At 30.7% G+C, this 23,347-nt stretch overlaps 2 protein-coding genes across 3 annotated transcripts; one reads left to right on the top strand and one right to left on the bottom strand.

Moving 5' to 3' along the window:
* Window positions 1-3,771: 3,771 nt before the first annotated feature.
* LOC107624435 (uncharacterized) lies at window positions 3,772-9,007 on the bottom strand. 2 transcript variants are annotated; one of them, XM_016326927.3, is made up of 6 exons: window positions 8,634-9,007; window positions 6,606-6,661; window positions 5,144-5,233; window positions 4,685-4,945; window positions 4,457-4,558; window positions 3,772-4,348 (listed from the first exon to the last, which is right to left on the bottom strand). In XM_016326927.3, the coding sequence occupies exons 4-6, from the start codon at window positions 4,724-4,726 to the stop codon at window positions 3,914-3,916; spliced, it is 579 nt and encodes a 192-aa protein (XP_016182413.1). In that variant the 5' UTR covers window positions 4,727-4,945; window positions 5,144-5,233; window positions 6,606-6,661; window positions 8,634-9,007; the 3' UTR covers window positions 3,772-3,913. The 2 variants fall into 2 exon arrangements, with proteins under 2 accessions (XP_016182413.1, XP_016182412.1); XM_016326926.3 differs by having other exon boundaries at window positions 4,685-5,233; window positions 8,634-9,002.
* A 5,517-nt stretch (window positions 9,008-14,524) lies between these two features.
* On the top strand, window positions 14,525-14,977 carry LOC107619936 (uncharacterized). Its single transcript, XM_016322165.2, has one exon. The coding sequence runs from the start codon at window positions 14,525-14,527 to the stop codon at window positions 14,975-14,977; it is 453 nt and encodes a 150-aa protein (XP_016177651.2).
* The last annotated feature ends 8,370 nt before the right edge of the window (window positions 14,978-23,347 follow it).

Here is a 23,347-nt window from a genome sequence, read left to right as displayed (position 1 = left end):
GACACTCTTTTGTAATTAAATTGAATTTTTTTTCTTAAATTAAGGAGGCCTCTCCTTCCTACTTTTTTTTTATTTTTATCAATTCTATCTCTCTTATATGTTATCATTAATTCTTTCACCTTGGGAGGAGTTTAAGAGTAGTCTTAAACGGGACTGTCCCTCTATTTAGGCAGTTCCTTGTTTTGTTTGTTTTGTTTTTCTTTGTTTAATTTATTTCAGTTACCAAAAAAAAAAATTATACCACAAAGGCACTGAAACTGCAAGCACTCACAACAAAAAAAACTAACTTAGGTTAGTCGAGTGGTCAACTTACTTGTCCACTTTAGCAAGTGTCGAAAGTTCGAACCCTGCCTTGTGCATGCAGTAACTCGGCTCAGGATTTAGTGGTCCAGGAACCTTTGGACCACTTAGTGATCCAAGTAGAAAACATGTTTTTGGAATTTTTTTTTATCAATTGCTACGTAGTCTTTGAACTAATTTTAATTACAAATCAACCCCATATATTTTATTTAATTATAAAAATAGTTTTTTATTTTATAAATTATTATTTTATCAATTATCTATTATATTTATTAACAATCAAATACAAAAATAACAACCAATTATATCCTCCATTCATCCTAATAATTCCAATTGATTAAAAAATTAACTTTGATTTCGTTACGTTCGTCCATGGCTTCCAAATCATGTTTCCTTGAAATTCAATCGATTGGTAATGGAATATCCATCTACTCAATCAATTGGTAATGTTCTCATTTTTCAGAATTCTGTAGGATTTTGCACAATTTATTCTATTCTACTTTCATAAATTACAAATAGGTTGTACAAATCCTCATTAATCCAATTTTTTTTTCAATCACCATGATCAGGATCTTATTATCTTCTTGCACCAATATCAATGTATTAACATAAAAACAATTTTTATCACTTAACTTAAATCATTGATCCTATAGTTTGGTCTAGTTTGGACGAAGAAAATGTATTTCTACTAGTATTAATTAAATTCGTGATACTACATGACGAAATTATTTTGGTAACCAAGTTTAACCAAGTTGGTTCAATAGCTTATTGGTATAATAAAAAACAATTGATTGAGTAGATGGATATTCCATTACCAATCGATTGAAATTGGCAAAACATTCAACTTCATCACCTTCCAATCGATTGGATTACATTACCAATCGATTGAATTTGGCTAAAACTTCAATGTCATCACTTTCCAATCGATTGTATTTGGCAAATCCATGTTATTTTTGTGAATTCAATCGATTGAGTAACAACAACAATCGATTGTTTTGAGGCATTCATTCGATTGGAAAGTATAAACAATCGATTGGTTTAAGCTTTTTACCATTCTACCTTATAACTTTCAATCGATTGTTTTGAAAAACCAATCGATTGAATTTCAAGAAAACACGATTTGGAAGCCATGGACGAACGTAATGAGATCAAAGTTAATTTTTTAATCAATTGGAATTATTAGGATGAATGGAGGATATAATTGGTTGTTATTTTTGTATTTGATTGTTAATAAATATAATAGATAATTGATAAAATAATAATTTATAAAATAAAAAATTATTTTTATAATTAAATAAAATATATGGGATTAATTTGTAATTAAAATTAGTTCAAAGACTACATAGTAATTGATAAAAAAACTCCAAAAATATGTTTTTTACTTGGACCACTAAGTGGTCCAAAGGTTCCTGGACTACCGAATCCTGTACCCAGTAACTCATTGGCTAGCGACATCTATTCTATTATATAAAAATCGGATGTCTGCACTTAATGATGGAGCTGACGTGGCATGCTCCGGAGAGTGTTTCCCGATTTAATTATTTTAACTCATTCAATACAATTTATTACTATGACATAATTATATCAGCTAATTGATTTGATTAGATATTTAAATATTAATATAATTTATTATAATATATATTACTTAATTAATTTTACTACATTAATTGTAATTTGTTATATTAGTTAATTAATTTATTCATTTATAAAGTCTGAAATAAAATAAATAATTTGTTGTTTATTCTAATTGAATTCATTAAATTTAATTATACATTATATACGAATTTATAATAATTTATAAATTACTCTAATTTTTAATATTCAATAAAATAATTTATAAATCACTTTATATTATATATGTATTAACAAAATATATGTATATTTTAATGTGTTAATTAAATATTATATATGCACAGAAAAATAAATACAAAGATGATTTATATAATATTGATAATATTATATTAGCACGGTGATTTTTTTTTGTTTTGATTTCATATAGTATTGATAATGATAATATTATTATATATATAGTATTATATAAACTTTCTAATATTAATATAGAAAATTAGAAAATTATTTCTTATGGCAATTATTCTTAGTGGAATAGTGTGTTCCTTATATAGTATTGATAATTATTGCTTAATTTAAAGTAATTATATGTTGGTATCTTAAATTTATTTTTCAATAATGACCTAAATAGATAAATCTAATTGAATTGAATGATTATATAAAATATTTTATATTATTAATATACTAAAATTAAATTCATTTTTTGGTACAGAATTTTATAGGTAAATTTTATATAAGATTTAGTTATTTTTTATTTTTTTTAATTTGTTTTATCTGTGTTACTTTATTTAATTTTAAGTATTGTCATATTTACAATTATCGCCAGTATGATATTTTATAAAATATGAAAATCAATTTTTTTTATAATTTAAATGTCAATATTTGAGTTAATTTTAATTTAACTTTTTTAAATTAATGTTATCTTTCATTTAGATCTTAATTTATTTAAAATACAAAAATACTAATATATTTATGGTCTCTTTAAATAATAATAACTTTAATTTATTTATTGTCTTTTTTTCTTTTATATTTTGTTTAGCAAAGATAATATATGGATTAGGATGGAATTAAAAAATACTCTATGTAATGCATATTTGGCACTGATAAATTCATATGAAATAGAAAAGAAAAAAACAGAAAGCTAAAGAACACTGAGTTGAATGGTATAAACAGATTCATTGAAGCCAAGTGTATGTGGGTTTTCATGTCTCATCTCATTTTTCAAAGTTCAAACACATTTTAAATGTATGAATTTTAATTATATTTATTTTTTCCTCTTCAATAAATACTACAATCTCTTCCTATCACTACGGCACTTGCGCTGAATAGTGGCGGTTTACTTGCCGATTTGCGGCGGTTTTAAACCGCCGCTAAACAGGTTGCCAGCGACAAGTCATCCGCAGCGCATAAAGGCGCGGGCATGACATTCTGCGGCGGTTTCCAGCAACCGCTGGCATAACCGCCGCAAAACAGGTATTTGCGTCGTTCCGTTTTGCGGCGGTTTTAAACCGCCGCGATGTTGTCTTGAGTGATTTCACGCATGCTTTTGCGGCAAAACCTGAACCGCCGCAATCCTCACTACGTTTTTTTAAAAACTATTTGTTGCGGTTTCGACCCGCCGCTATTTGCATTGAGAGATTTTTAATGCATTTTATTTGCGGCGGTTTTAAACCGCCGCTATTCATAGCATTTGTTTTATAATATAAAATCATATAAAACATTTATTTTACGATCCAGATTTTTTTTAATTCAAAGAATATTATCCTTATTTAGTATTATTAATTTTTCTTATTACATCATAATTTTTTTTTTAGGTTTTATTTTTAATTTGAAGCGTCTTATATTTTTTTATATTAAAATTCTGCGCTATTCTTAAAAACGCATGAATATTAAACTACGAAATAAACCAACGTGTTTATTTTAATATAAATAAATTAATTCAATATTCACCGAAAAAGGTAAAGTACTTAGCTAATAATTTAAAATGCATAGTTATTAAAAAAAACATATACTGAAAAAAAAAATATCACATATATCCTAATTTCTAATTCCCGCCATGTTCATTCAGAGAATACATCCGTGCAGCGATGTCTGGTGGCAGCTCTCCACCTTGCTGTTGGACCAGATAACTCAGCACACTTTCGATTGCCTGCCTCTTCGATTTCTCTGCTGCCAATCCATCCTCCACTGCTTGCCTCTTCGTTTTCTCTGCTGCCAATTCATCCTCCATTGCTTTCCTTTTCAATTTTTCAGTCGTCACCTCTGTATGTAGTTCACACAACATCCTTTGGGCCTCTTCTACTTGAGCTCTATCCACCGGCGGCTGCGAACTCGGACGGAATAGTTGAGTTGGTGTCGGCCCGTGTCCTATGCCACGCACTCTACCTGGGTGCTCCTTACCGAGAGCTTGAGCAAGGGAATCATTTTCTGACAATATTCTTGTAGATTCATCCAGCTGCTCAATCTCTATTATTTTTTCCTGCAGGCATAAATAAAATTACACAGTCACACAAGCAATATAGCATACTCTAGACATTTTAATAACTAAACCCAACATGTTACAGCATAAATGATTAAGTGTACTTACACCAATCCTCTGAGCTTCTTTGTGTAAATAGCTGCCATCAGGTCGTTTGTGCTTTAGGATCCATACTTCTCCCCTACCAACTGTCCTCCCTTGTTTTTGTGACTGTGACATTACAATTTATACCATGAATTCCACTTCTTTAAATATTTTCAATAAGTCTTTGTTGTTTTACTCTATAGATAAATCAAAACTAAATGCCAAATATGCTTGAATTCAAATCTATATTACCTCTTCTTCCCTTGTTTTACTCTCCAACGCGTCTCTCACCATGATGCAACCAGAAGGTATAATTGGTAGGAAAAGGTTTCAGCAGCAGATGATCGTAGGCATCTTCTCTAGTTTGGAAAAGCCGAAACCCACACGAAGGACATGGACAATGTATCATCCCATCGGACGATGCATTGGCAAAAGCGAAGTCCAAAAAAGTGTTCAAGCCGGCCCTGTATTCGTCACTACCTCTTGGTTTTGATATCCAACTCTTATCTATGTCTACTTTAATGAAATCATGTAATCAGATGAATAAATATTTAACGACGCAATACAGATAGAAAATCTTTTACCAAAAATTTGGGCAAAGGGTTGAAAGAAAAATCTTAAATTTATCACGATTTTGTAAGGGGATAGTAATAAATTTTTTTGCATCAAGGATAACAGATAGCATGCGAATGGTGTTAGGAAGGAGCTTACTCATGGTAAAATTCTGCACTTTTAAAAAAATTACGGAGGAAAGAAACTATGGGTTGAATGCCAAAGAATGAACTGGAGAAGATATGCTTCCTGAAAAAATTAAAAAAGGAAAGACGAATAGAAGTTAGAGTTTAAAATCATAATGACAAAGGAGGTAAATTATAAATCATACTTGAATATAGTTGAAGTCTGAGATCAAATTGAATCAGTAACCTTGATTAAATGTACGGTGGCCAATGAAGGCTAAATAATGAAAATGAAGATCTCAAAAAAGTAGCCAACCATAAATCAGGTTGCATAACTTATTAACAGCATTAGAAGGTTTTTTGGATAAGAATAGTCACCAGCCAAGAAAATATAAGTACACCAACACTAACGCCTAATTGCCAGGAATATATTTTGGGAGAGTTGGTGATTGACATGAATCACTGACATCACCTCCATACAAGTCCCGTGTTCCACATTTCCATCTTTTTTTAGGTTGAAATTTGAGTTAGACTTGACTATTCTTTTAAATTATTCTTTTATATTAAATGATGAAACTGTTAATGTATTTCCATCACAAAGTAGTCATGGATATAGCTGCTCACTTAACAAGCAAAGCAATAATCATTGGCTGTGCCTTTCATTTTTTCTCAATTCATCAACTTTCTTCTTTATTTTTTTTTATTGATCGGGTTAATTCTCTGAATTCTGTACTATCCCAACTAATTCAAGACTATAAGTAATTCTGTTCTATTTTATAAATATGAGGAATAATCACTCCAAAATCATTAAATTTTAGAGACGACAAATCGGGTGACAAGTATCACTGAACTATTCAAGGGTATCAGTTTTATTAAGAGAGGGATTTAGTTTTCCAGACCAAGACCCAATTTCCAATTGTACTACTCTGAGGCAAAGTACAGCAACAAACTACAATGGGAAAAAATTCTAAAATTAGGACTTGCTTTGCCGTAAAACTCATATAACAGTCTCAAATTTCAACTTTAAGCTTTTTCAAGTCTCAAGGCATGATTTATAAACACAGCAAAATTAACCCATTAATCCTTCCCCATTAAAAAATATAAAAAGAATCAATTATGGCAAGAGAAAGAATAATTGTATTAGATATGTTCAATTTAATTCCTCTTGTCATTTAAGCACGGAGAACTGTTAAGAAAGATAATTCAGGCAGCAAAAAGTTGTGAAAACCAAACCATATAAAATAAGGTTCTTCAATCTTTATTTATATCATTCTCATATATTTAATAACTGCACTCGAGCTTTTATGTTCAGTTTGCAACTTCTTTTACATGTGTTGAACTTTAATCATTGGGATAGATTTCTAAAAAGTGTGTTTTGTCCTGTTCAGCTACTAAATTTTAAAAAATTAAAAGGAGAAAAAAGCATATGGTAGAAAGAGATATCAAACCAAGAACAAGGATGAACCTTGAAGTCGAAGAGGAGTTTTGGTACATACCTTAAGGGAAATCGACGAAGCAGCTCTGCAAATCGACCGCAGTTTCGTTAGCCAAGCTGCATGAACAAAAATTCATAGTCACAAAGCCATCATATAAGAAACGCACTACAAAAAATACAACTAGCATTCCTATCTTAACGAAATAAATCAACACCTAGTTCGACTATTCCTTTTTTATGCGGTAACGGATTATGTGCAGGGAACGAATGACGATATTGTTGATTGGTCTCATGGAAAAAGGTTGTGGGAACGGAAAAATATGACCCCTTATGGGTTAAGGGTGGAGGCCATTGCAACCTTGAAACATTCCTAGAGTACATAAAGTATTTGCGCATGTAGTGTACTAAATGCAAAGGAGAAACTCTCACTCACAAAGCAGACAAACAAACAACTCAATTACTGTTCCGTTATCGTTAATAATATTTGGTCTTTTATTAAAAAGCTGAATGTATCATTTGTATTCTATCCTACTTGAAGTATGCATTGTGTGACCTTCCTATGTTCACATTTTTGATTTAGCATTGATTAACTCAATTACATGTCTTAGATACATTTGTAGCATTTGAGTTATCTAGTGTTCTAGGATAGGTGAAATATTTTTTTCATGAGAAAAGAACATAGCAAAACTGTAGATGTGATTAGACGACTAAATCAATGTGGTTTTAGATTGTGTTGCTAAGTTTCAACAATGGTTAGAAAAAAGGCAAAAGATGCAGGTCCATCAGCAAAGACTAAGGCTAGTAGCAAAGATGTCCCTAAGAAGGAAAAAGTTTCCATTTCTGCCATGCTGGCCAGCATGGATGAAAAGCCTGATAAACCCAAAAAGCCATCTTCCATTAAAACCAAAGCAAAAGCTGCTCCAATATACTGATGGTATTGATCTTCCTCCATATGACGAAGATGAAGATGAAGCTCTCTTGGAGGAGGAGGAGGAGAATGCCTCCAAACGGCAGCAGAGGAGTGAGTTGAAGACACTTGAAATTTCAACCACAGACAAACAACTCACTCAAAATCCTAGTATTATTGAAACCAGACATAACAAATGCTTAAGATTTGGTAAACAATAAAAATATGTTCTATGAGATTTTTGCAAGCAGGGAATCACAGCCAAAGTTTAATTGGTTGTTGAATGGAATGACAATAGTACCTTGCTGTGCAGATAAACAACTAATTGATTAGATTTAAATCCAAAAAATGATGTCTTGTCTTTAAATCCAAATCCTGTTACCGTATATAGGTGGAGAACTGTTTGCCTACCAAATTATAATTTAAAATTTTGATTTTGGTTAAAACGTTTAGTATAGCTCATCATCATTCTCCGGAAAACATGTCTTCTCACTCTCTATCTTTAGGCTAATATCACTGTGGTATGTTATGTAATTACATTTTATATGATAGACAGGTCTAAAAATAATATGGTTACTTGAATAACTTGGGACATAGCCTAAAAACACTGAAAGCTGTGATATCTTTTCAAATTTATTAGCATTGTATGGTTTAACCAAAAAATTCGAAGAAAACAATAATCTATATAGCTTTTATGCATCAATTCATAAGAAGAGATAGAAGAATTACTTTAGAAGGTAACCAATTAAAAAGTTCTGAACATGGAAAAACATGTTCAAATGAATATGGAGTAACATGGTGTCATGAACGAGTGCCCTATCTAATAAAAGTCCTGAACTAACAAATGAATGATTTCAAACAAATCAAATGGATTTTTATGCAATAAGCCTTCCTATATTCAAATGATTTATAACAGATTGATTATATAATTATATGACAGAATATAGAACATATGGAAAAGACCCAGTATCATACTCTCGGTGCCTAATAACAATTAGGCGGTGAAAAATTACATCATTGAAAGGGAAATCTTTATGCACCATTTAACATTGAGCAAAGAAATTATGATATAAATTATAAGCTTTAATTAGTGCTAACAAACGAACAACCATAAATTTGGAAAGAGCTATCAAACGAAGAACAAGCAGGAAGCTTGCAATCGAAGAGGGGTTTTGACGATACCTGAAGGCAAATCGACGAAACTGATAGGCAAGGGACCCTTCGGAGACGGGAAGCGCGATGCAGCTGTTACTGGGACCGGAGAGGAATGGCGGCAAGGATTCGTCGCAGAAGGGGCTGATGGACCTGAAACGCGCGCTCTGCACTCTTCTTTTGGCGGGTTCCTCGAATTATCGATTGTGGGTACTCTATTTGGGGTAAAATCATCGGCAGCTGAAAAGGGGTTAGCGGCGGCCATTCTTAATTCGACACAAAATTAGAGAGATTTGCCGTCGGTATGTTGATTTACGCTTGGACCGCAGCTATCCTCCATAAATTGCTGCATTTGGGGATTTCGCAGGTAGTTTGCCGCAGGCATCCTCCGTATCCCTTGTAGTGTATTTTCGCTATAGGCTTGTCTTTTATTTAAAAAAACACACAAAAAAATGTAAAAAGAAAAATAAAAGAAATTAAAACTGTTATTATATTTTAAAAAATTAAATGCTCTTTTAATTAAATATCTATATAATTTTTATCTAGATATATAAATTGTATTTTAATATATTGAGTGGTAAATATAAAAAAATATATATAATAGATAAGTTAAAATAACGAATAATGAGATATCTATCTATTCTATCTATTCTATCTATTCTATTATATAAAAATCGAATTTCTGCACTTAATGATGGAGCTGGCGTGGCATGTTCTGGAGAGCGTTTCCCGATTTAATTATTTTAACTCATTCAATTCAATTTATTACAATGAATTAATTATATCAACTAATTAATTTAATTAGATATTTAAATATTAATATAATTTATTATAATTTATATTACTTAATTAATTATACTACATTAATTGTAATTCGTTATATTAGTGAATTGGTTTTTTTTATTTATGAAGTCTAAAATAAAATAAATAATTTATTGTTTATTCTAATTAAATTCATTAAATTTAATTATATATTATATATGAATTAACGTTAATTTATAAATTATTTTACATTATAATATTCAATCAAATAAATTGTAAATTGCTTTAAATTATATACGCACAGAAAAATGAATTTAAATATAGTTTATATACTATAGATAGTATTAAATTAAGAACAGTGCATTTTTAAATTTTAAGTGTTTTGGTATGACTTAATTATATAAGCTAATTGATTTGATTAGATATTTAAATATAAATATAATTTATTATAGTATATAATATTTGATTAATTTTACTACATTAATTATAATTTCTTATATTAGTTAATTAGTTTATTCATTTATAACGTCTGAAATAAAATAAATAATTTATTGTTTATTCTAATTGAATTTATTAAATTTAATTATATTATATATAAATTAAAGATAATTTATAAATTACTTTATTTCCTTAGTCTTTTATATTTTATGAATTGTTAAGTTTTAAGTTTTATATTTCCGTAAGCAAAAGTAATATAAGGCAAAATTTTCTTCATTCTAAACGGAATTATTTTATGTATTATTAACTAATATCATCATTAGATTTGATTTATTAAAAATATAAAATAAATTTATAAAATAAATTATTAATTAAACTCATTCTAAAACGTAAGCAAAATAAATTAATTTTCTAGGCGGCCCAATGTAGATCCATAATCTATTCTATCTATTCTATCTATCTATTCTATTATATAAAAATCGGATTTCTGCACTTAATGATGGAGCTAACGTGGCATGCTCTGGAGAGTGTTTCCCGATTTAATTATTTTAACTCATTCAATTCAATTTATTACAATGACTAAATTATATCAACTAATTGATTTGATTAGATATTTAAATATTAATATAATTTATTATAATTTATATTACTTAATTAATTATACTACATTAATTGTAATTCGTTATATTAGTGAATTGGTTTTTTCATTTATGAAGTCTAAAATAAAATAAATAATTTATTATTTGTTCTAATTAAATTCATTAATTTTAATTATATATTATATATGAATTAACGTTAATTTATAAATTATTTTACATTATAATATTCAATCAAATAAATTGTAAATTACTTTAAATTATATACGTACGGAAAAGTAAATTTAAATGTGATTTATATAATATAGATAGTATTAAATTAAGAATGGTGCATTTTTAAGTGTTTGGGTATAACTTAATTATATAAGCTAATTGATTTGATTAGATATTTAAATATGAATGTAATTTATTATAGTATATAATACTTGATTAATTTTACTACATTAATTGTAATTCCTTATATTAGTTAATTGGTTTATTCATTTATAAAGTTTGAAATAAAATAAATAATTTATTGTTTATTCTAATTGAATTCATTAAATTTAATTATATTATATATAAATTAAAGTTAATTTATAAATCACCTTATTTCCTTAGTCTTTTATATTCCATGAATTGTTAAGTTTTATGTTTTATATTTTCGTAAGCAAAAGTAATATAAGGCAAAACTTTCTTCATTCTAAATGGAATTATTCTATGTATTATTAACTAATATCATCATTAGATTTGATTTATTAAAAATATAAAATAATTTTATATAACAAATAATTAATTAAACTCATTCTAAAACGTAAGCAAAATAAATTAATTTTCTAGGCGGCCCAATGTAGATCTATAATTTATACAACAATCAAACAAAGCATAGAATTTGTGAATGGTGATAAAAAGGGAATAAAAAAGTAGGGCCGCACTATATCGGCTTACTTGCCTCCATTGTATCTTAATAAAACATGGACCTACGGAGATTAATCCTGATTTCAAGTTGGGCAGATAGAAAACCTATCCGGATCTCATACAATTAATCTCAACCCGCACCTAAAGTCTTTTTTTAGTCTTTTTGGGTCTTCTCTCTCCCAGCAAGCAAGCATATATGCCAGCAATGGAGAACGGCGACTTGGCACTGGCAACTTCAGAACAGTGAAGACGAGAAGACTGGTTGCTCATACGGCAACGGGATGATGACGGGGTTGTGCCGGCGAGGAGCTGAGGTCGACGATGATCGGAGATGCTAATGTGACCAGAGAGGTTAGATAGCGGACCGGCAAGAGGAGACTTTCACTGATGTTGTTGTCGTTCAGATCACCGTCGCACTGGAATAGTCTCTATTTGTAACTGATGGAGGTGAGCTGCTGCAAGAAAGGCATAGATTCAAATATTATTTTCATACTTTTTTTTACTCAGTACATTTTGATTTGTCAGTATTTATGATGCAGAATAAGTGTTTTATTTTCAACTTAAATCTTTTTTCGTTGTTTAAATCATCAAGACAGATTTTTTCTTTTTTTGGATTATGGAGGATGTGTGATTTTTGATGCACTCCAATTTTAAAATGATTTACCTAAAAATATACCTCTTAGTTGCTATAAAATTTTAAAGGGTGTGGTCCTACAATCTTACTATACGTACTTGCTAGAATTTACGTTTGCTTTTATTTTTCACTAGAGAAAAAATTATTAGGCGATATAATTTGTTGGAGATGATTGCACTGCCAAAAGAATATTGGAAGATTCATGTCAAAGTAATCAGACTTTGGTCTTTACCGAAATTCAAAGACCCCAAATCCATTAGCTCCATTGAAATGGTGTTGATGAATGAGCAGGTACTTCTAATTTTATTCATACACACAATTGTTTCTCTGTTTTTATACACTTAGTCCCACATTTGTATGATCCTCACCCTCATAACATAATTTCAACCTCATCAATTTCTGCCTTTTTTGGGACTATTCATTTAAAAACAGAACAAAACAAAATCCAGTTCTATATTTTTCTGCAAGAAAATATAATTTTTTCATCATAAAAAAAGATTCTGTAGTCAAAAACAGATTTAATATATAGCTCATGTTGTATTCGGCCAATAAAGAGAGGGGTTGGAGCACTTTTAGCAAGATTTTCATAGGCAGTTATATAAAATTATAAATTTTAGCTTGCAAAGACATGCACTAATGCCAAGATACATAATCATTAAATAATACAGATTGGATATAAGAGTTTATGCCGACCAAAAACAACAAAGTTTGAGTCACTCTTACTTTCACATCCTACAAAAAGTATAATGTATATCTTTGATAAGAAATAATACGCACATCACAACAAAATTGAGAATCAGATTATTTCTTACTTCTTTGTTTATTATTCTCATCTTAAAGACTTAAATTTCCTCTTCCCGTATGGGTTACAACTAACAAGAGAGGTTTGTATTAGAAAAGTTTATGCCAAGCATCCCCAGGTAGTGTTGACTGTTGGGAACCAAGCAGTATAGCTTCCACTGATTTAATATTTAAAATTATAGACTAAATCAATCACATTAAACAAAGATGCATATGGAAGAAAAAAAGAGAGAAACATAATAAGAGCATGACTAACACATATGCATGTTTGTCGTTAATCTTAACCCTTTTTTAAATAACACTTAATTCTCATGCATGATTGTCATCATAATAATTGAAATCGTGTAGCCTAATCCATTTAGCAACTTAAAAGTGGGATTTTAACCAAGTTTTTTGCAGCAAATATCGAAGAATATTACCAATGACTTCTCTTGAATACTCAAAGAGGATGTATGAATTTTCGAGATATAAGAACAGTAGGAAGAACAATTTATGCTACGTATAGAGATGCCTGCTTCACTCTTGGACTCTTGCAAGATGACAGAGAATTCATGGATGCAATTAAGGAAGCAAACTCGTGGGCCTCAGGATCATATGTTAGGAGGTTATTGTCATTCTATTAACATCCAACAATATCTCAAGACCAGAACATGTCTGAAATAGATGTTAGCATAAACTCTCAGATGATATTTTGTATCGACAAAGAACTGTGATGAACGTGAGGGGTGAGTTTTTATTAATTGCAATTATAAAAGTTCTTCATTATTGATCATTTTTAGTTTGATTGAATTTTTATAGTATCGTATAATATGCGGAGTTAACCATGTCAAATGATGAGATTAAGCAATTGTGCTTAATGGATATAGACAAGATCTTACATTCCTATGATAAAACCTTGAAAGACTATCCTTCTATGCCTTTAACAACTGAAGTTGATAGTTCTTTATTAACCGAAAGGGTTATCAGGGAAGAGCTAAACTTTAACAGGGATGATTTAAAGAAAAATGCCTCAAACATGTTAGCCATCGCAACACCTGAGTAGAAATATGCATTCGATAAAATTGTTACAGCTATATATTGTGATGAAGGGATTTTTTCTGTGTATGGTCATGGGAGGACTGGAAAAATATTTCTCTAGAACCTTATGTCTGCTGAGATTTGCTCAAGGGATGATATTGTATTAAACATTGCTTCAAGTAGTATTGCATCTTTACTTCTTCCCAATGGAAGAATGACACACTCAAGTTTCAAAATACCGCTGAATATAACTGAGGATTTTGTATGTAACATCAAACCTGGTTCCCCTTAAACAATGCTACTGTTGAAAGCCAAACTTATAATTTGGGATGAGGCTCGAATGGTTAGTAGGTATTGCTATGAAGCGTTTGCTAAATACTTGGATGATATCATGAGATTTTCTCTAACATATAACAAAGATTTGCCCTTTGGAGGAAAAGTGGTTGTACTAGGTGGAGACTTTAGACAATTTCTTCCTGTCATTCTACGAGGATCAAGACAAGATATCGTTCATTCAACCGTGAATTCGTCTTGCCTTTGGAAGTTTTGTTAGGTTCTCAAACTAATAAAAAATGTGAGACTCTCTGTAGGGACGACTGCTTCAGATCAAGATGAGACAAAGCAATTTGGTGAGTGGTTGTTGAAAGCTGGTGATGGTCTAATAGGTAACAATATGGATGGTGAATCTGAGATATGTCTTCCAGGAGATATTGTTATTCCTTCTTCGGACCAGGCATTTGATGAGTTGGTTCATTTTTCTTATCCAAATATTTTGGATAATGTCCTCAAAGTATTTTTTCAAAGCAAGAACTATACTGGCTCCCACGCTGGACATTGTTGAAGAGGTCAACAACCATCTGATGGCTATTATTCCTGGAGGGAAAAAATTATATCTCAATTCAGATTCGATTTGTATGAATGAAGGGAATATGGAGAGCCAACTAGATCTCTATGGTCCTGAATTACTGAATAGCATAAATTGCTCTGATTTACCTCCACATAAATTAATACTCAAGGTTGGTATTCCGGTGATGTTACTGAGGAATATTGACCAATCCAGTGGTTTTTGTAATGGTACAAGGCTACAAGTTAGGAAGCTTGGAAATCATGTCATAGAATGTGAAGTCTTAACGGGTAACAATGTTGGTCATATTGCTTTGATTCCAAGAATGAATATGGTACCAACAAATGCAACCGTCCCAGTTAGATTCCAACGAAGACAGTTTCCATAATAGTATCGTTTGCCATGACAATTAATAAATCTCAGGGACAAACTTTATCTCATGTTGGATTGTACTTGCCCAAACCAGTTTTTACACATGACCAACTATATGTGACACTTTACGGAGTTAAGAGTAAGAGAGGTTTAAAAGTTTACTTATGAATCACGTAGGAATGTCTGCAAATTCAACCATTAATATTATTTATAGAGAAGTCTTTGAAAAAATAGAATTATAATGTAAATATTTTAATTTTATTTTAAATTCTTATCATTGTATAATTATTTTACTTAAAAAAGTGTAAAATAATTATTACTCACTATTTTTAAGTTAAACTTTTATTTTGATCATAATTTTATAAATTTTTTAAAATAATAATTATTATGTTTTTTTTTAAATATCTAATTATATATTTTTTTTATTTTTATAAATTTTTCCGTGCTGAGCACGGGTTCATACTCTTAAATAGAGCTCAGATCCGCAACAGATTAGTATTTAACCTGTCAGGTTGGGGAATACCGTTTGAATAAACAAAAAAATATATCATTAATTACTAATTTAATAACCAAAATATATTACATGATATTTTTTATTATAATTAAAATTAAAATCTATTATATATTATTAATTTGACATGTAAAATGTGTCATATTATTAGTCAACTGAGATTTATGATTTTATTTATTCGTAATACATTTAAACAATATAAATATTACTTTTATTTTATTGATGATTGATGCATTTAATATTCATCCCTTATATATTATTAATTTCAAAAATACTTGGTAACTAAAAGAATTTAATCAAAATCTACTAAAATTTACCTTATTTAATATTTATTAATTATTAAATATTAAATAAGATAAATTCTTATTTTTTTTTATCTCTAGTATTATCGTATTAATTTTATAATTAGAATGTGACACTCTTTTGTAGATGTGGCAAAGCGAATAGTCCGCCACCTTTCTAACCAAAAGTTGTTTTAAAAAAGAAATAGACTGATTCAGATTATCAAATAAAATTAGCTCAAAATATTCGTTTGTTCTGCTTTAATGTTTGCGTATATACTTTAATTTAGTTAATAAAAATTAAGCTTATATATCTAGCATTAATTGTTCATTTTTAAATATTATTAAATATTATATTTTATTTTCAATACTACAAAGAAAATTATTTTGTCTAATACAAAATCTTTACCCTAAGTTTGCCATTTTTTTGGGTGTGGGTGGTTTGCATGTGCCTTCATTCTACTGCTATAATTCTCTTAATTTGGTTTCCATTATTTTTTTGTGTGCATTTATTTTATAAATTTTTTTAGTTTAAAAAATATTTTCTTTCATTTTTTATTAATTACTTTGTAATATAAATAATACAAAATATTAGAGAAAGTATATATACGCAAAAATATCACGTATAACATCAATATATAAAGGGTAAAGTACTAAATTGGTCCCCTACGTTTGGACGTAATTCTGTTTTGATCCTTAAAGTTTAAAGTGTCCTATTTGAATCCAAAAAAATTTCATTTAGCTTCAATGTAGTCCCACTGTGAGGTTAAAATTAAATAATTAACAAAATGTCCTACATAACAACAAGATTGATAATCTGAAAAATAAGTACAAGCTCCAGAGGCACAAAATTAACCGTGGATGGATCAATAAATTTGTTTATCATTCTCCTTAGTTCTATAGAAAATATTTCATTTAAATTGTAAGAAAAATGATAAATAAAAGTATTGATGCATCTACGGTTGATTTTGTACCTCTGGAGCTTATACTTATTCTCCAGATTATCGACCTTGTTCTTGTATTGCTGTCATGTAGGACATTTCGTTAATTATTTAACTTTGACCTCACAGTGGGACTACATTGAAACTAAATGAAACTTTTTTGGATTCAAATAGGACATTTTAAACTTTAAGGATCAAAATAGGATTACGCCTAAACGTAGGGAACCAATTTAGTACTTTACCCATATATAAATAATTATATCCAATAGTCACTCAATTACTTTGGAACTCCCAAAAGAACTTTTGAATAACCTACGAAGCACGGACACTTCGCTGAGTTGCTGTGTTTGCGTATTGGATACATTTCGGACATGATACTCACCTACACTCGTCTAACACGCGTATCTGCTGTGTCCAACCGTGTCTTAATAAAAAAATTCTTCTTCAGATACACTTAGACACACCTAAATATAATCACATGTCGGTGTGTACAGCTTATTCTTAATATATATTCTTGAAATAAATTTAGATATAGTATATATTATTATTTATTAAAACAAAAAATATTTCAAATACTTGATATAATTAAATAAGATATTAAAAATTGAAGGTTACAGAAGGCTTAAAGAAGGGGAGATTGAATTTATGACCTTCTTTTATTTTATAGATTAAGTCTTTAATACCAAACTTCAAACTTGATTTCTGTTTGAACTGTGCACCAAAAAAATTAAGAGACAATTTTTTTTTGTCTCATAAATTTCAGAAAATATAACAGCAAAAGAAAGGAAGAAGTTGACACAGTCATATATCCTGGTTTAGTTGCCTTGTGCAATGCAACCTACATCCAGTCTCCACCACAACTGTGGTGGAATTTTCACTATAATCAAAGTATTACATACACCAATTTTCAAGGCTTTACACAATCCTATCTAGACACACAAGTTTTTTTCCAAACTTGACTTGGGTTATACTAATACCTAAACTCTTCACACTAAGTGCTTACCCAACTTAGCAAGGGGCACCTCACAGATACTTGATACAAGACAGAAAATACAGCCAAAAGAAATCTGAAATCACTCTTGATTTTTCTCTCAAGTGTTTTACTCAGCCTCTTTCACTCTTAGGCTTTTTCTTAATGTCTTTTTCTCAGCCTTTTACCTCTTAAAGAAGATACAGAAAGATATACATTGAAACTGAAATACAAAACAGTAAAACATGAAGGAGATTGATGCATAACAGCTTAAACACTATGAACTGAACCCAACAATTGAACTCAAAGCTTTATTTTTCATCTTGGCTGAGTGCTCCCTTTAGTGTAGATGCAATACTTCCAAGACTTCAAACTCAGTAGTGAGGTTTCACACATAGCTCTCTATTCGGGTTCTCTCTCCTTGCTGTCTTACCAGAATCATTTTTCTTTTTGTACCTTATTCTAGGTCACTGCTTGAGTTCCTTTAGAGTCAACTTCATGGACTTTGAGATTTCGGAGACGATGCCTTCTCTTTCTTCAATCAACCCTAAAGATTACGGATTTTGAAACTGATCTTATCACCGTAGCAGACACAGCAATATCACCAATCAACTTTTTCAATGAGCTTATCAAAATTCAAACCATCATATTTGTGCTTTGGCCCAAGAAGCATTATTAACCATTGATATACAGCAGGAATGTTCAGCCACAATTTTCTTTAATTTTTCTAAAATGGTGTTGCAAAGAGTAGAAGAAGAAGTGACGAAATCAACTTGCATGCAAAAGGAAATTATTTACTTTTAACCTCTGACTTAGCTTAACATGCCTTTTATTAGTGTGATTTGAGAACGCTTTCTTGATGAACTTGTCTCTTTCTTTCTTCTCTGGTGAATGTGAGCTTCGAAGATGAAGTTTTCTCTCTCTCTCTCTCTCTCTCTCTCTCTCTCTCTCTCTCTCTCTCTCTCTCTCTCTCTCTCTCTCTCTCTTTTTCGTATGTCCAAACAGAGCTTGTGAGCTTTGGATTTGATTTGATTCCCTCTGGTTGAAATGTCTTGGGCTTGGTTTGGATTAATTTTCAGTTCAGCCCTTTTGATTTCTTTGTTTGTGGATCAACAATTCTTTCACAACTTTTATTTCTTTGTTCCAATTTGTTGGGCTGCTGCAATCTTTATTTTTAGGCTTGCATCACTAACTTAATTAATCAAAATCAATTGGGTGTTTAATCTAATAAAATAATATTTGTCATCATCATTTAATTTATTTATATTCTTGACTCAACAATCTCTCCCTTGATGACAAACATAATTTCAAATATAGAATTAAACAAATTGAATTAGATAAAAATAATGCACTTTCCTTTGATGACATTTAGTACTTTTGATGTGCTCTTCCTATCTTTCTTAATGATTGCTCTCCCTGACTTTGTGCTCTTTTTTTGTTTTCTGTTCACATATTCACATAAAGAACACAACTATGTACAACATACAAATAATTTTGTGCCTAATCATGGTCTCAATATATCCACATCATTTTAAAAGACAATGTAACAATTATCAAGGAATAGATCATTCATCAAGAATTCCAAACCATAGTTCAAACTAAAGCAGCGCCTAACATCGAAATAAGGCATTAGAAAAAATTACACTTTCCAAAAACAGAGCATGTAAAAGCATGTAGAACAAAACAGAGTATGACATTATCACATAGACCAGATCATATACTACTCTCCCTTTTGTCATCAAGGGAGAATTTAAGAAGCAAAGCCTCCTTGCAAGAAACTTGGTTAGAGTTCAAAGTTCATAGATTCCTAATTAAACTATATGCAGAATAAAACAATTGTTAATGGTTACAGTCATTCAAACTAAAACATAGTCTAAAACAAAGTACAATTGTTCCAAAAGGTAATTATCCAAATAATAGAAATTAGTAACACAAGACATCCTCAGGTATTCGAACCATCCTTCTCAGAATCAGCAACATCTTCAGGGTCAGTGGCCATAGTGTTATCTTCATGGATGTTTTCAATGAATTTCATGAGAACTGCCACTCTGTCTCTGGACTTTATGAGGAAGTTTTCATGCTTGGCAGCAAGTTTTCTCTGATCTTTGCTCAATGTGATCAAATGGTTCGATTGAGAGACAAACTCTTGGACAACATCTTTCACCACCCTGTATAGAAGCGACTTATGATCAGTAGAGGCCGAAGTCCCCGAGGCAAATGAAGGATGAGATTCATCAGGCTCATAATCATTATCATCATCAAGAACCACCTTTTCAGTTCGAATAGGCCCCTTTTTCTGTTGTTTCACTGATCCACCTCCTTTTAGATATGAGTGTTTATTTTTATATGACTCATTTGACAGGTCAACACCAAAATATTCAAAAATACAAGTTAAAAACATAGCATAAGGAAAAGCCTTATCTTTCTCACTTCTTATGCAATCAAACATATGCCTTACCGTTAAATATGCGAAAGAAATTTCAGATTTAGTGAGAATAGCATATAAGACTATAGTATCACAGAAAGACACCCTTTGATATGAACCGCTTTGAGAAAGAATAATGTGATTCACTATACGATGCAACTGAGCACGAAGATAACCAAGGACTTTGTGAGTTGGTGTAAGATCATCAATGAGAGAGATGTTTTCACACACAACAGCTACAGCATCTTTATAGGAAACACCTAACCCTTCATTCTATTTACCAGAGGTATAAGCATAGGAACCAGCATCAGTATATTTTAGAGCGTCACTTATGGATTCTTCATTCAAAACAAGGTCACGACCTTCCACATATGAGTGAATACTACCCTCATGGTAGGTCATATTTGCATAGAACTTTTTAACTAAGACTGGGTAGACAGATTTTTTGATTTTGAAAAGATGGTCCCAGTCCAGAAATTGAAGATTATCAGCAAAAATAAAATCTTTCTTTTTCAAGGTTGGAAAATCAGCCAGAAAAGTTGGACAGATAGTACGATGAACGACAACACCCTCATAAAAACCATGATTCATGGCAGAGCAAAAACGGTGAGGGTTGTAGTTAGAGTGAGAAGTCATAAACATCATTTAAAAAGTTTTTATTTGATTTTATTTAAAATTAAAGTACTAGGTAAAACAAAACTAATATTAAAATTGAAACATTTTTTAATAAAAGACAAAACATGAAAGTACACATGGATGATGTAACACTCATTGGGCCCAGAGATGATAGAGTTTAAGGAAACACATTGGACCACGCGAACTCTGAACTGAAAGATTGGTCCATAAGATTTAGAACTTGCCATTGAGTCTAGAAAATAATATTTAGGATGATGGTTCTTTATTTGCCCATAATTGTCTCCTCCCAACCTGAGAAACAAAACTTCAACAAACACATTAGCAAGTTTTAAATAAGGAATCATAACTCAGAATTCCTAGATTAGTTCTTAATTTACTAAATCTGTCCTCAGCTAGAGGTTTGGTAAAAATATTAGCTAATTGATCCTCTGATTTAACAAATTGAATGCTAATATTCCCCTTTTGAACATGTTCTCTTCTTGAGTGAAATCTCACTTCAATATGTTTAGTTCTTGAGTGCAACACTAAATTTTTGGAAATATTTATAGCACTCATGTTGTCACACAACAAGGGAATGTTATCAGCATTTAATTTATAATCAACAAGTTGAGTTTTCAATCAAAGAAACTGAGAACAACAAGAGGAGGCATCAATATAATTAGCCTCAGCAGTGGATAAAGCCACTATAGACTGCTTCTTACTAGACCAGACATTCAAAGACCTTCCAAGAAAACAACATATGTCTGAAGTACTTCTTCTATCAACTCTATCTCCGCCAAAGTTTGCATCACAATAACCAACTACAGAAAACTCGTTAGACTTAGAATACCATAAACCAAAATTGGATGTGCCATGAACATATCTAATAATCTTTTTAACTGCAAAAAGATGTGACTCTTTAGGTTGTGATTGGAATCTGGAACAAATTTCAATACTTTGTACTATATCATGTCTAGAGGATATTAGGTACATGAGAGAACCAATCATTCCTCTATACCTAGTCTCATCAACATCTTTCTCAATTTTACCCTTTTCTAACTTTGAGTTAGGTACATGGGTGTTCCCATGGGTTTAGCATTTTTCATACCAAATTTCTTAACTTGTTCCTTGGCATACTTCTCTTGATGAATAAAAATTTCATTTCTAGTTTGCTTGATTTGAAGATTAAGGAAGAAATTAAGTTCACCCATCATACTAATGTCAAATTCACTTGTCATAAGTTTTCCAAATTCAGCACAAAGAGTTTCATTAGCTGATCCAAAAATAATGTCATCAACATAAATTTAGACTAGTATGAAAAAATTATTAGATTTTTTCAATAAATAGAGTAGTGTCTGTGGTGCCTCTTTGAAAATCGTTTTTCAAGAGGAAAGAACTAAGTCTTTCAGACCAAACTCTAGGAGCTTGTCTTAAGCCATAAAGAGCATTTGAAAGTTTAAAAACATGATTAGGAAGTTTCTTATTTTCAAAACTAGGTGGCTGAGTTACATACACTTCTCTATCTATTACACCATTCAAAAATGCACATTTCACATCCATTTGAAACAGTTTAAAATCACAAAAAGCAGCATAAGCTAGGAGAAGTCTTATGGCTTCCATTCGGACAACAGGGGAAAAGGATTCATCAAAATCTATTCCTTCCTCTTGATCATATCCTTGTGCCACCAATAATCTTGCTTTGTTTCTAGCTATGCTTCCATTTTCATCCAACTTGTTCCTGAAGATCCACTTGGTGCCTATCACTTTCTTTCTATTTGACTTTGGAACAAGTGTCTAAACTTGATTCTTTTCAAATTTACAAAACTCTTCCTCTAAAGCCTTAACCCAAGAGGGGTCAACAAGTGCTTCCTTGATGTTTTGTGGCTCCATTTGAGAAAGAAAAGCTAGGTTTGATTCTTCATTTGCTTTTCTAGAGGAGGATCGAGTTTTGACACCTTAAGAGACGTCCTCAATGACAAATTTCTATGGATAATTCTTCAAAAATCTTCACTCACGGGAGCTAGTGGGTTTAGGAACAGATTCGGTTACTGAGGGATCCATGGAACTTGCATTTCTATGGATTTCACTTGATTTAGGAGACAAAATAGAATTGTTTCCTACTGAATCTCCTACAGAAGCAATTTCAGGTTCAAGTTGTTCAGACATTTCTTTTTCTTGATTTTGATCTTCTCCATTGTTGCCTTCAACTTGAGTTCCTGTATCACAATCTTCTAAGAAACTTTGAACCAAGTTAGTGTCACAAAGGGTAACATCTATGGACTCCTCAATGATTCTAGCATCTTGATGGTAAACTTTATAAGCTTTGCTAGTAGTGGAATATCATACAAACAAACACTCATATGTCTTTGGATCAAATTTTTCTAAGTTTTTCTTGTTATTCAAAACAAAACATTTGCATCCAAAGATATATAAGTAATTCAGATTTGGTGGGTGACCTTTCCAAAGTTCATAAGGTGTTTTCTTCAAAAATTTTCTTATGATTGTTCTATTTAGAATATGACAAGCCGTATTGACAGCTTCAACCCAAAGAAACTTTGGAACATCACTTTCGCAAAGCATATCGCTTGCCATTTCTTGAATGCTTCTATTTCTTCTTTCAATAATACCATTTTGTTGTAGTAT

Source organism: Arachis ipaensis, chromosome B10, assembly GCF_059453495.1.
Source record: "Arachis ipaensis isolate K30076 ecotype BB chromosome B10, ASM5945349v1, whole genome shotgun sequence".
NCBI classification, from domain to species: Eukaryota; Viridiplantae; Streptophyta; class Magnoliopsida; order Fabales; family Fabaceae; genus Arachis; species Arachis ipaensis.
The sequence above is the reverse complement of the archived record's forward strand: the minus strand, read 5'-3'. Positions and strand labels throughout refer to the sequence as shown.